The following is a 14,620-nucleotide window of genomic DNA, read 5'->3' as shown; positions in this document are numbered from 1 at the left end:
AGCTATGGACACATGCAGGAATTGTTTTCAGAGGGACAATCAGGGACCTGGGAGCTATGGAGGTAAATGTATCTCTGAAGGACTCAAAGATAATATTTGTAACATAACTGAGGCTCTGAGGAGAGCTAACTTGTATCCATGGTTCATGGATGATGGTGCCCTCAAGTTCTGAAGTAGTGAACTTGTCCATAACATGAACCATGTGGCCATGTTTGGGCAGGGGGAGAGAACCAATCAGCTTGTAGGTACCATCTATTGTTCAATATCTGTTTTTGTTCAAGTCTTTGGACATTTCTGAGGGTTGTTGACAAGTAGGGTCACACATTTGAAAATGGTGCCACCACTCAAAATACTGATGCATTTCAACATTAACATGTAATAAGCTCTGGTATACAGTAAGGTAACATGTATGTTGACTAGATGGGAGGAGAGTCTGAATGACTTAGGGCAAAGTACATATTTTTGTCAAAGTATTTGTTGAGATAGAATTTGGTAGAATGCTCGAAGGAGTTGTATGCCATCAATTAATTATCTGCAGTTTGCCCGAAGCAAGGTATGAAATGTGCGAATGCCCAGACCTGACTGAGTGGGATGACATTGCCAAGACATTGACCATTTGCTCTCTTTGCACACCTAAGGATATGTAGGTGTGTTGCATCTTCAGCTGCTATGTCAAAATGTTGTATGTAGACCAAAAAACAGTCTGTCCATGACCATCTTACCCCCCTCTTGCCAAAAGGGCACATCAGGAGATGGAGCTGGCCAACAACATGACCTAAGATACTCTTGTGAGTGACACAGAAAAGTAGTGTGGACCATGAACCTTTCAGGCCACTCTCTGGCCATTTGAAATGGGGGTCCACATTGATGATAGCTGCATCATAGTGGCCAAGGGTCCAGGTCTCGCCAGGTGGAGAACAGAAGAGAGTCTGGGCAGGGAGGATGTCCATGATATCATGTATCACCATGTTCTGCAGCCACATCTTGCACCAAACCTGCAGATTGGTAAAAGGCAGGGTTGAAGAGCTTGATCCCTGACATTAGTGGCGCTCAAGGTGGCACTGGAAGCGCTCTGGAAGCACTTTGTCTGTGTTCTGGCACTGGCTCTGGAAACATGTTCTGGCCACTACATTTTCAACTCCAACAAGCCAAATGGTGTGGCATCCCGTCGGACTCAAAATAAATTACAGTAGTTTTAGCAGTATATCAAATAATTAAATAGCTAAGTCTTGAAGAACAATGCCCCACGAATCTCTCTGCAAAAATCTCCTCAGACAACTTGATGAAGCTAGCTTGGAAGTAGCAACAGCCAGGCTGGAAAATGCGTGTCGCGAAATTGATAGTAGCGATAATAGTGACTCAACCACAACATATGGGGATTCCGATTCATCTCAGAGCATCCTCTTCGTTACTCCGCCATCTCCGATCTCTCCGATCTCAATGGATTCCAACTCCAGCGTTTCTGATGATACAGACTCGACGGTTGAGAGGGATAGGTGGTGTGGACGGCTCCTGAATGCGATTGAGGCTCAGAAGGACGAAGTAGAGCATGCGCGGGTTCTTGAAAAACACGCTGTACCATTGATGCAGTCATCACAGCTTGGCCTGCTCGACCATTTTGCCGACCATCGCCCTCATCTGTTCCTTAGATGCCTTCATGTATGGCCAGAAGTTTTTGATCGCATCCTTGATCAAATAAGTAGCCACCCAATATTTCATAGTAGCTCTGAAAATCGTCAGTTGCTGGTCACCATTCAACTCGCAACTTTCCTTTTCTGTGCGGGGCATTATGGGAATGTGGCATCACCAGAGGACGTGGCCCAGTGGGCTGGGGTTAGTGTGGGATCAGTGATCAATTTCACCAATCGGGTCATGGTTGCGATACTGGATGAGCATGACACATTTGTCAATATTCCCCCTCATGACTCGGAGGATATGGAAAGAGCGTGTACCTTCACTGAATCGCAGACATGTCCGGCATGGAGAAACGGCGTCTTTGCTGCAGATGGCTCATCGATTCCGCTCTTTGAAAAGCCCCAAATATTTGGGGAGAGCTTCTATGACAGAAAATCCAGGTATTCGCTCAATTGTCAGGTGTGTATTCCAATGCACGCAAAATGGAATACTTACCACTCATAGCTTGTTATCATGCCGCACAACCTTCTCGTGGTTGACTATGGGCTTGGTCACCCTGGAAGCATCCATGACACATGGGCATTTCAAGGTACTCGCATCGCATCACGACCAGGAGACCTTATCCTCGAAGATCACTGGACCTGGGCAGATAGCACATATCCCATGGAGGAATGGTGTGCTGTTCCTTTTAAAAAACCCAAGGGCGGGCGGCTATCTCGTGATCAGAATTTATATAACAAATATCTTGCTAAGGTGATACTTACCTCGTACTGGTATGCATGCTAATCACATTGAAAGGTCTGCGTCTGCATTGAGCACGCATTTGCTGCCTTGAAGGGTCAATTTCAGAGTCTCCATGAGCTGTGCTTGAAAATCCGGAATGAGAGGGATGTTAAGGTCGCAGTTTACTGGGTAATGTGTTGCATCATCTTGCATAACATGGTGATCCATTTTGAGGAGGAAATGGTTGGCATTGTCGAGCCCTCGAGTTGGTGGGCAATGGAGGAGGGGTTGGGCCAACAGGACGGTGACATGGTCATGGTAGGAGAGGCTGTGGGAACACCGGGTCAGCAATTTCGAATGAGGCTGTTAGATGGGCTGTTCCAATATCTGGGGCATGAACGTACCTAGTGTAAACGGACCAAAACAGTTGCCATATAAAGTTGAGGGAGCATAGCTAGCGATGCTGTAGGAGTCAGCTAAGTCCCACCCATTGACGACGAGGGTGCATAAGCGGTCTTCACAGGATCCAGGTGCTTTACGACTGACCTTGGAGAAGTCACTTACGATACCACATGCATTCTGCAAATGAAATGTACCCTACATTGCATCTTGATACAGTGTTGGGGTGAGTATGGGGGAGACGGAGAAGTAATACAGTATGGGGCGAGTGTGTACTTAACGATCATACGACGCACTGGGACTGAGAGACAAGTACAACAGAGAAGATGACGAGCCAAGTGGAGATGCGACAATGGATTAAAAAAAGAAACAGACATGATTGTGAAGGGTGGCTGGCCTAAGCAGTGGGGTCGGAAGACGTTGAGCTGGAGCTGGCGCCACTCTTCATGAGCTCTGCGAGTTGAATCTTGAGTCGAAGGGTTTCGGCCTCCCTCATGAAGGCATTTTCTTCGGCATTCTTCAGCTTGATATCAAGCTTCCGGAGCTCCTGCTCCCTTTGATGCTTATCCTCCACGTCTTTCCACTGCATCCTGAGTTGCTCCTTCCTCAACTCGAGCTCCCGATCCTTCAGCATATACTGCATTTTCGCCAGGTACTGCGCAGTCTTACCAAAAGACGAGGATGCTAGTATCGACTCAGCCTCTTGACTCATGTCGATGACCTGGCTTTGAAGTTGAGACTTGTTGCGAGTGACTGGGAGAGAACTTGCCTCCGTTGATGTTGTCTTGGATGATGAGGACCATGGGGTCCTCACAACAGCCTTCCCCTTGTGGGAAGAGCTAGATGATGACGATGCAGAGGAAATGACGCTTCTGGTGGAAGTGGGGGGACGAAGGTATGGTGATTGGTGGAATGCAGAGCGATTATCCAAGAAAGGTGTGCAAGACTTGCGAGGGAGGGAAAATTGAGACTGCACCTCAGGAGTCAATGGCTGAGGATATGACTGCTGATTCATTAACAACGATCCATTAGTGATGTCCCAATAGAAACACACCTGATCACTGTGAACCGACACCGAGTCCATGTTAACATCCTCTCCATCTCCAAAGCCGGGGTCTGTGCCTTCCAGATCAAAGATACTATCAGCAAATTCATCCCCCTCGTTCACGACTAGATCACCAACATGAGATGTCCTCTCATTGACTTCACCATCCTCCAGATCTTGATCACTGTGCATTTCCTTGGTCCCAGTATTCGAAGGGGCACCTTCATCTGCCAGAGCGGCGGGTGACCCCACTCCCAAGTCTGAAGTCTTCTGCATACTGGATGATTTATTTTGGACAATGGCTAAAAAATCTTCAGCATGATTTTTGTCCAGCTTGGAATTAATTGGGTCAGAGTCGAAGGAGGGGTTGCCCTGCCAGATGGAATGCAGATCGTCATACCAGGGTAAAGTGTTGAGAACAGCTTCTGTAATCATACACATCAGCAACTGTAATCCCACTAGATAGATTGATAACTTACGATGGAGATTTGCGTAGCTTGTGTGACCAGGCATAATGCCTTCCCCTGATTGTTTAAAGCGTGCATGGCACTTGCGATATGATCCCTTCAGCCTAAATGATCGTTAAAAAATCACAAATAAAATATGAAGAGACTGATGTAGTGATGCAGTTGCCTACGCTAACTTGGAACTTAGCAGGGCCCACCATGTACATGTCCTTGTAGTAGGGATCATTCTTGAATACGACTTCAGCGATAATTGCTTGAACTTCTTTCTTGTTATGGCCCACTGGCCCCTCATCAGGTGAAGGTGGTGAGACGGTTGTGATCTTATCACTAAAAAGGATTCTCTGGTTTGTGGGATGGGTGAGCAACCAGTTGATGAGTATATCAGTACGAGGAACGTCCCAGTTGATGTTCTTCGGCTGAAGACCTTCTGTAGTAGATGCGTCACCAGTAGTGGTGACAGCCCGCTGGCTGGATGAAGCCGGGTTCTTTCCCTTGGTTCCGCCACGAGTAGATCTACTGCTCGATCCATGACCAGAGCCTGAATTCCCGGTGGGTCTGTCGGATCCTCCTCGATGGGCTTGTTCACTTGAAGATGCCATGGGCTGACCTGAGATTGCTTGCAGGCGAGCAGAGCGCTGAATGCGTGGTTGTAGAGGAGACATAACTTTTCAAACTCTGCAAGGCCAATGCCAGTTGCAGATGCCATTCCAGAACAATTCCAGAGCGCTTCCAGCGCCACCTTGAGCGCCACTATTGCCTGCTTATAGTGTGCACAGAGCTTGATCCATACACCTTCTCATGATTTAGAAAATCAACAAGGGTGGCTCGGAGGTCACATAGTCCAAACTTCTTGGCAGCACCATCAACACTAATGCGTTGCAAGGGTGGGTCATAGGAAAGGTTGATTGCCATACTGTCTGTGATAAAACTATGCAAGGGGAAGGGAATGGAGTCTGGATCCTGGGTCCTGAGGTGTGCAGAGATGGTGAAGTAATCAGTGACAGGCCATGCAGGACCTGGCATCTTGGAAACCAGATCTGCCTCCTCATGATCACTGATCTCACTGTCGCCATCATCAGAACTCCCATCCTCAACCTCCAAGGACTTTTCTTCTGCACAACCATGGGAGTGAGTCTTCAATTCATATAATGATGTTGTGAGTTCAAATGTCCTACATTTTTCAGTGTGATTGAGGTACTGGCAAATTTGAGGATCATAGTTATTGTTATTGCTAGCTGATGTGGGTGTCTTGATCTCTGATACATGGGCATGTTCAGTTACATCAGCAGTCCATTGGATGGTGACCCCAACATGCTTCACACTTGGTACAATGCTCTGCATGAGTTCTAACTTGGGGATGTGCCAATTGTTGATGGGCTTGTTTCCCTTACCATGTCATGCACCATGATTGAGTATCAACTGCTTGTGTGTGTGAAACTTGTCCAGTACAGAAGATATTATATGAAGATCATCATTGTCAATGTGGTAAGCTTGGACTTGGTATCAGAAGTCCATGAGTGCACAAATAGCAGTAATAATTTTGGGAGGGGCTGCTCCAGTGATAACACTGATGATGTAATGTTGGACATCATGGTGCACATGCCCAGTCACCTGCTTCAGCTTAGCAACACCACCTTTAAAGTGATGGAACCCCACAGTAGGCTGTAAAACTGAAAAGCAAAAGTTGATTTTGGCTTCACCAACCACATTTATGCACCACTTCATGTCATGGTCCCAAAATTCCTTGTGCAGTTGGTAAAGGGGCTCTGGAGTTATAAAAGTGCTTGGACAAGAAAGCAGAATGTCCCTCCAAAATGGGTCACTAACTCTGCTGAGGCAAAAGTGCTGTGCTTCATGAAAGAAGACTTGGATGTTTGTAGGGTGGACCTTCGATCTCACCACTGCGAGCTGAGCCAAAGTGGTGGATGCAGTTTGTGGCTCATGTCGGAATGGGTCTCTGAACTGTTTGTACATCACCATGGTGATTGGGGAAGTCTTTCCCCCAACAGCTGCAAGCATGGCAGCCTCAGGAGTGTCAGCAATATAACCTGTGATTGGCATGAAACAGTACCACATGTGCCCCAGAGAATCCAGTAACATAATGCTGAGTTTGACAGCTTGCTTGATGGGTTCAAGTACAATATCCAGGCATTCATGAATGAGCCTATCTTTGAGGAGGCCACACATACACTTGTTCTTGTGCATGAACTTGGGGACAGGAAGGAGAGTGGCAAGTATAAATGAGTTGGATGACAATTTTAGGCATGTGGACATCTTGATATTTGCTAGGCTGACAAGAAGTGGATGAGCAACTCTGCCACCACATACAGAAGTAATATTTGTCTTGTCTGAAGAAAGTATCATGCCAAGAAGAGTTGCTCCACTCAGAAGCTGTGACTGGGGTATGTCAATTGAATAAAAGGATCTATAACTTGCAGTGGAAACATACCTGCATACACCAAGCATCATCAGCAGTCATCCACTCTGTATACACCCTACAAAGCTTCTTGGGTGTATTGTATACATGCCTTGGAATGAAATCAAGCTGGTCAGAGAACAAAGGGTGGTTGAGGAGCCATGCAATGCATTCCAGGGGATCATGCTGGTACAAGTGCACAGGGTGTTTGGTTGGCTGCAAAGGAGTAATCTCCATTGAGCACCAGTGTGGCCCACCAGGGAGTAACTCAGCCAGCCCACAAAGTGCTCTGGCTGTATGAAGGGAAATATTTAGTAGCTGTATCTGGCACACATCAATAATGATCTTTGGAGAGAATAGGGACAGGCTTATGATTGACAGTGACAAGAAAGAGTCTATAGCTCTCATGCTCAGGCCTGAATGAAGTAACCATGATGCCAGCTCCCATTCATTGTGGGAGTTGAAGGGGTAGTACAGATTTGATGCCTGTAGGTTGCTGAACTGGTCACTGTTAAATTTGTCCATAAACATTGGGCCAAGTCCGAATGTTTTAGCTGCACCCTTGAAGTTGTCTGTGGTTGGCCCCCACATGTCAAATGCCATATGAACAAAATCCAGGTAATTGTGAGTTGCATAGTCATCGGGGTCAGTGCTCATCAGGACATCTTCTAAGTGTGTTGGGTGTTGAGAGTTATGAATGTTCAAGCTCGAAGGTTGGAGAGACTTGTGAAGGCAGACTAAGTTATTGACCCAGGTATTGCACCCAGAGGACAGCTGGCTCATGTGCATTGCAACAGCACTGTGACTCTGGAAGCCACCTTTACTACAACTTGGACAGTGGGGCATACTCTAGATGGTCGGGCAGGCCAATTCCATGTTATGTGATTATCACTTCAGTGTGAAACAGGACATTGTTCGGATCGCTACAGAGTGTATTTCTCATATACTACCCAATCACATCCCATTCACAAACATAGTCACTCATGTCTGTTTATAACCTCAATCACACACACCTTCATGCTGGATCGACCATGCCCACAGTTGAGTGTCACCCAGGTGGCAAAGGACTGCCCCATAAGCCTTGTGGTGGCAGGTTCTCTTCCTGCAACAGTCCCTCTAGCAGTGCCAAGGTCAAAGCAGAGACAACTGGTGTCTTAGCTGAGAGCTATGAGTTACTAATACATTTTTTTGTTTTGCTGATGTAGTGCTTACCTTGATGGTGTCATTGACCTTGTGGAAAACACAGGGAGGCATCTTGGCTGCTGTTGTGGGTTGAGAGGGCTTAGGTGGCAGCAGAAGAGACCAGTTAGTGGTAAGGATCTGGGGACTGAGCTTGGGTGTGCAGATGACAAGAACTAGCTTACCTCGACCCCATCGAAGACTTCCTTTGACTTATTCTTCCCCTTGGGAAGTGCAGATCCTCCTCGATGGGACTGAACCCAGGATCCACTCACACCAGCTGTGGAGTTGCCCATAGAAACATCATCAACCTGTCATGGCTAGTAAGACTGAGGGCAATCTATGGAATCAAGCACACTCACTAGTTGAGAGACATCCTCACTCTTCATGGCCTCCAGGCAATGTGCAATCTCATTGCTGATAGACTTTGCATCTCACTGCACCTCCCTGAGCAGTTTAGTGACCATCTCATTGGTACTCGGAATCTCCAGCTGTTCAGAGCTAGCCTCCTTGGCTAAGGAGTCTATGTTGGCCTGAGGTGGGGTCAGGGGGACCACACAGGATGGGAATATCAGACATACCCAAGCACCAGTCCAATGTTCCAGCCAGTGCTTCATGTTGTACTTGTCACTGTCATGAGGAGGAGTCATGAGTGTGTGAGCTCGAGTGTGCTTGATGGTGTTGGTCCATTGACTTGCGAAGTCAGATAGCTTGGTTGGGGAGTCTGACAATGTCGCAGGAGGCATGCTAGGGAAGATAGCATTAGCAAAAGACATGGTGGAGGTTGAGGTCAAGAAAAGAGGTTGGCAGTTGACAACCACAAGGCAGTGCAAGTCTTAAAGTACTCATGACCTCATGGAAGCCATGCACACCACATGATGCCTAGTGGTGCCAGTGGGGCAACTGAGGATGGTTGCAATTGAGAGACCCCATTGGGTGTGGGGAGTTGAGACTCCCTACACTACTTTGTGTGAGAAGGACACATCAAGTGATGGGTGTGCACATCAGACAGTTCACACAGATTGATGAGTCATCAAGTCACATATGAGATTGCATGTGATGACTGTCAATCCTTGCTTGTCAATACATGTGGCTAGCCATGTGAGCCTATCAAATAGTCTCACAAAACTCGAGTGGCCCTCGATGGGCCAGTCTTGAACCCTGCGAAGTCCTTACCATCATGTTCCCACTTTGCTTCACTCACATCATCCTTGTTTGGCACACTACTTGGTACCAGATCAATTCTTCTCTCTTACTGTCATTCTGTCAGGGACTCTGTCCATAGGCTAACATTGCTTGTAGAGGTTACCCTGAGTCTGCTCGTACCCACCCTGAAAACCCTTCTGCTTCTGCTACACTATTTCGCTGGCAGGTATTGTATGGTAGAAAAAACTTTTTGAAACCCAATTAGAATTGGATTGGAAAAATTCTCTGCAGAACACAACATCAAAAGACACCTTGTGATGACTTCAACAATTCATATTCCTCAACCTTCTCCTTCTTGCCTCTTTTTGCTCTTGTGCTAGTCTAGGTTCCCTCAGGACAATCCTAGGCAGACTCATTGACTCACCTACAGCCTATCACTATTCTAGCTGGGAGAGATTTGGCTCCCCACACTGGTCTCTGGTGCTATGTTACACTTAGTTTACCTCTAGTATTTAAGCTGCAGGATAATCTGTTTAGCCTCAGTCTGAAATCAATCTAGTCTCATCTAACCTGGTCTCTCTGATCTCTGTCTTCTGCCTCTTGACCAGACTATGGCCCATGCAAGAGAATAGTGCTGCACCTTCAGTCACTAAGTCCAATAGTCCAAACAGTCTAGTATCTCATATTACCCTCTGACCCCTGACTGGACTCTGGACCAGCTTTGGACCAGTGATGAACTGGACTTAACAGTATTTCAGACTCACACTTGTGTGGGTCACTACCCTTCTGTCCAAACCTCAGCAACACCTCCTTGGCATGCCTACTCAGACTAGAACTCAAGCAGCACAGGCACATGCTACCACCAATCCAGATTCCACCTCAGCTATTGACTTGTGCCACACCACTGCCCTGGTGTCCTTAGGGACAGCCAGAAGGTCTCCCAGTGAAGTCAATAACTTCAGGGGCTTTTCAGCCTGCAAATCTACCACTCCCACTTCTAATCTACCTCCCACACTCACTAATGATCCAGATGATGAACCAGATGATCTTAATCCTGGTGGTGATGACCCCAGTGATGATGGTCCTGGTGATGATGGGCCAGGAGAGGACCTGGATAATGATGATGAAGACCCTCTCCATGAGGATGATGTTGAGCCTGGTGTAACTGTGCTTGACAACCTTGCTAACACTATAAAGCTCCTCACATGAAATCCTTGCACCAGCTCTGAATCATCTTCTAGGACCAAGTTGTGTGAACCAGACACCTTTGATGGGACAGACCCAAAGAAGCTGCATGCTTTTCTTATCCAGTGCGAACTTAACATCTGGGACCAGCCCCAGGCCTTTCAAAGTGACCAGGCCAAGGTCACCTTCACACAGTCATTCCTGAAGGGGATGGCTCTTGAATGCTTTGAACCAGATCTACTTGGGACTGAAGACCCAGAAGACCAGCCCTACTGGATGGACTCATGGAAAGAGTTTGTCATAAAGCTCCAGCCTACCTTTGGACCTCATGACCTGGTGGCTGATGCTGAAAGCCAGCTAGACCACCTGCAAATGAAAGAGAATCACCTGGTCAACAAGTATGTAGTCAAGTTCAACCAATTGGCCTCCCAATTCCAGGGATATGGTGATGGTGCTCTGCACCACTTCTTCTACACCAGTCTCCCTGACTGCATCAAAGATGAGGTCTGCTGGGTGGGCAAACCCAGAACCCTGCATGAGCTTCACCACTTGGCTCAGGAGATTGGCATGCACTACTGGGAACACAAAGAGGAGATTCAGTGGTCCAGTAAGAACCAGGGGTCATCCTCTGGTAACAAGTCAACTCCCAACCCCAGTCACAGCACCCAGTCCAAGCCCAGTCAAGAGAAATCCAAGACCAGTGATAATTCCAGAAATGGCAACTCTGGTAGCCAGCCCTTGTCCAAACCTGCCTCAACCAGTCAGACTGGCTCTAATTCATCCAAGCTGGACTCAAGCAAGTTGGGCAAAGATGGCAAGCTGACACTGGAGGAGTGCAAGTGGTGCAGAGACAACAACCTCTGCATGTTTTGTGGGGGCACTGGGCATTTCACAGATAAGTGTCCCAAGAAAGCTGGCAAAGCCAAAGCTCATGCTGTGGCCACCTCTGAGGCAACACCAGCCTCAACCCCAGGCTCTGCCCCTGAGGCAAAAAAAATAGGTAACAGCTCTCAGGACTCTGCACAGACTGAGAGCTGCATTGACTCCAGCTGTGCACTCACAGAGGCTTGTCTCAATGCATCCACTCTTTCCAATCCAAATTCATCAACTCCCCATGTTTCTATTGTCAGTCACAGTTTGCCCCAGTTTCAAACTCTAGTGGACTCTGGTTCCACACATAGATAAAGAATTTGCCAATCAACACTCATTTAACCCTTACTCCATACCCCCTATCCAACTCTGGCTCTTTGATGGGTCATCAAGTTTCATTATCACTCAAGCAATAGATCTTTCAGTTCAATTTGTGACTGGTGATGTCACCCCAGTAACCCTGTTTTTAGCCCCATTGGATTCTGAATGTAAGATGGTCCTTGGACATGACTGGCTCACCTGCTACAATCTGTTGATTGATTGGGTACTGAGCAGTCTGACTTTCCAGACATCTACAGGAGGAATGCCAACCCTGTTGACAACCCCTGCCACACTGGTCTTAACTGGTCTTTTCAATCCAGCTCTACCTGACCAACCCAACCCTGGCCCTGCACCATCTGTACTGTCTGTCAACTCACCAGTTTGCACCCCCCTGAAAGCTCCCCCTGTTGCCCTGATTAATGCAGCTGAATATGTATGCACTTGCAAGCTAGAGGGATCTACCCAATTCCAACTTCATCTATGCCCACTGGACTTGGCTGGTGTACCAAAGGACTACCATGACTTTGCTGACATCTTTAGCAAATCCAAGGCATCTACTCTCCCACCCCACCAGGAGTACCTTAAGATCAAACTGGAAGAGGGTACTACACCACCCATTGGAACCATCTACTTGCTATCCCCAGTCAAGCTGCAAGCTCTCCAGACATTCATTGATGAAAACCTGACTCCCAGTGTCATCTGGCCCACTTCTTCCCCCTACACTGCACCAGTCCTCTTCATAAAGAAGAAGGATGGCTCACTCTGGTTATGTGTTGATTTCCAGGGCCTTAACAAGCTCACCAAGAAAGACTGGTACCCCCTACCACTAATATCCAATCTACTCAACTCCCCTAGTCATGCCAAAATCTACACTAAAATCAACTTGAGGCATGCATACCACCTCATCTGGATTGCACCTGGTGATGAGTGGAAAACAGCCTTTAGAACATGCTATGGGTCTTAAGAGTGGTTGGTGATGCCTTTCAGTCTTACCAATGTCCTGGCCACCTTCCAGCAGTTCATCAATTCAATCTTTGCAGATATGCTAGATGTGTGCATTGTCATCTACCTTGATGACATCCTGATCTACTCTGGAGATGAGTCTTCTCACAAGTAGCATGTCCAGGAAGTGCTTTGCCAGCTCCAGTTACATGGCCTATATGCCAAACTGGAGAAGTGCAAAGTTCACTTGGACTCTGTGGAATATCTGGGCTACCACTTGTCCCTGACTGGCCTTAGCATGTCTTCAGAGAAAGTCAAAGCCATCTGTGATTGGCCTGAGCCCTGGAAGGTAAAGGACATTCAGTCCTTCCTGGGCTTTGCCAATTTCTATTGCTGGTTCATTTTTAACTACTCAGACATAGTGGTACCTTTAACCTGGTTGACACACAAAGGTGCTCCCTGGAACTTCTCCAAGGAGTGCCACTGGTCTTTCAACAAACTCAAGCAGGCCTTCACCACTGCCCCAGTCCTAACTCATTTTTCCCTGGATGCTCCTATTACTGTTGAGACTGATGCATCTGACTATGCCATAGCTGGTATTTTGTCCATCTCATCACTGTACCAGTGCAGACTGGTCTCTGGTGCTATGTTACAGTTAGTTTACCTCTAGTATTTAAGCCATAGGATAATCTGTTTAGCCTCAGTCTGAAATCAATCTAGTCTTGTCTAACCCAGTCTCTCTGATCTCTGTCTTCTGCCTCTCAACTGAACTATGGCCCATGCAAGGGAATAGCACTGTGCCTTCAGTCACTAAGTCCAATAGTCCAAACAGTCTAGTATCTTGTATTACCCTCTGACCCCAACTGGACTCCAGACCAACTTTGGACTGGTGACAAACCAGACTTAACAGCCTCCCTTGGCTACAAGAGAACAACCCTGTCATTGACTGGAGAATGGGAACCCTCTCTATCAATGAAAAGACTGACAGATCAAAAGAGCTGCCACACAATGTCTCCTCCATTGCTATTGAGGAACCCACCATGAACCTTGTGCCCCCTGTTGAAAAGAAAGGGATAACCAAGTTCATGGATTATGAAGAACCAGAGGATGAAACAATACATGCTCATTTTGTAATGGCACTCAGAAAACTCATTGAGGAAGCCAAGAAGACCAATCCAAAGAGCAGTCTTCTTAGGAAAATCACCACTGCCATGGAACTAGCACAAGAAGAAGCAAAGAAGAAACCAAAAGCAGTACTCCCTGAAGATTGTAAGGAGTTTGCCTCTGTTTTCAAGAAGCCTTCCAATGGAGTACTACCTCCATCCCAACCCTACGACCACACCATAAACCTTGTTGAGGACTTTGTCCCCAAGGTGGCTAAAGCATACCCACTCTCTCCCTCAGAAAGAGAGTCTGTGGAAAAGTTCATCAAAGAAAACCTTCAAGAAGGAAAAATCTGCCCCTCAAAGTCCACTCAAGCTGCCCCATTCTTCTTTGTTGGAAAGAAAGATGGCTCCCTCCACCCATGTCATGATTACTGATATCTGAACAAGAATACAGTAAAGGACACATATCCCCTTCCCCTAATCTCAGATCTCATCAACAACCTTAATGGAGCATCTGTCTTCATGAAGATGGATGTAAGTTCAGGATATAACAATGTCCATATCAAAGAAGGGGAACAATGGAAAGCCACATTCATAATGAACAAAGGGCTCTTTGAACCCACTGTCAAGTTCTTTGGATTGTGCAATTCCCCTGCCATGTTCCAATGATTCATGAATGACTCTTTCAGAGACATGATCACTGAAAGATGGTTGGTCATCTACATGGATGATCTTCTCATTTTCTCCACCAATGCTGAAGAACATAAACAAAGAACTCATCATGTTCTTGAATGCATGAAAGAGCTGTTTCTGCCTCTCAAACTAGGAAAATGCCATTTTGATCTCACCAAAGTGGAATACCTTGGAATGATCATAAAAGAGAGCACTGTCACCATGGACCCTATCAAAGTCCAGGGAATCACCAAATGGTCTGTCCTGAAGAAAGTCAAGGATGTCTGATCCTTTTTAGGATTCACAAACTTCTATCAAAGATTTGTCTCCTACTACTCAGACACCACCTGACCCCTGATCGACCTAACCAAGAAAACCATTGCTTGGGAATGGTCAAAGAAGTGCCAAAACACCTTCAAACTCCTGAAAAGGATCATCATGACCCAACCAACCCTCCAAATGCCTGACACCTCTCAGCCATTCACAATTACCACAGATGCATCCAAATATGCAA

General features: G+C 46.7%; 3 protein-coding genes across 3 annotated transcripts; all 3 read right to left on the bottom strand.

The window, feature by feature from the left end:
• Positions 1-5,772: 5,772 nt before the first annotated feature.
• Positions 5,773-6,456, bottom strand: F5J12DRAFT_728127 (uncharacterized protein; the record flags this gene model as incomplete). Its single annotated transcript, XM_051741862.1, has 1 exon — positions 5,773-6,456. One exon carries the CDS (start codon positions 6,454-6,456, stop codon positions 5,773-5,775), a length of 684 nt encoding a protein of 227 aa, XP_051594840.1.
• A 90-nt stretch (positions 6,457-6,546) lies between these two features.
• Positions 6,547-7,468, bottom strand: F5J12DRAFT_728131 (uncharacterized protein; the record flags this gene model as incomplete). Its single annotated transcript, XM_051741864.1, has 2 exons — positions 6,547-6,666; positions 6,719-7,468. Coding segments are annotated over 2 exons (870 nt in total), but the record flags the coding sequence as incomplete, so codon positions are not given.
• A 265-nt stretch (positions 7,469-7,733) lies between these two features.
• F5J12DRAFT_898175 (uncharacterized protein) lies at positions 7,734-8,640 on the bottom strand (the record flags this gene model as incomplete). Its single annotated transcript, XM_051748089.1, has 6 exons — positions 7,734-7,838; positions 7,898-8,005; positions 8,050-8,175; positions 8,227-8,256; positions 8,308-8,397; positions 8,446-8,640. 6 exons carry the CDS (start codon positions 8,638-8,640, stop codon positions 7,734-7,736), a joined length of 654 nt encoding a protein of 217 aa, XP_051594838.1.
• Positions 8,641-14,620: the final 5,980 nt, after the last annotated feature.

This window comes from Pisolithus orientalis, assembly GCF_024613125.1.
Source record: "Pisolithus orientalis strain OTSU chromosome Unknown F5J12scaffold_70, whole genome shotgun sequence".
NCBI classification, from domain to species: Eukaryota; Fungi; Basidiomycota; class Agaricomycetes; order Boletales; family Pisolithaceae; genus Pisolithus; species Pisolithus orientalis.
The sequence above is the reverse complement of the archived record's forward strand: the minus strand, read 5'-3'. Positions and strand labels throughout refer to the sequence as shown.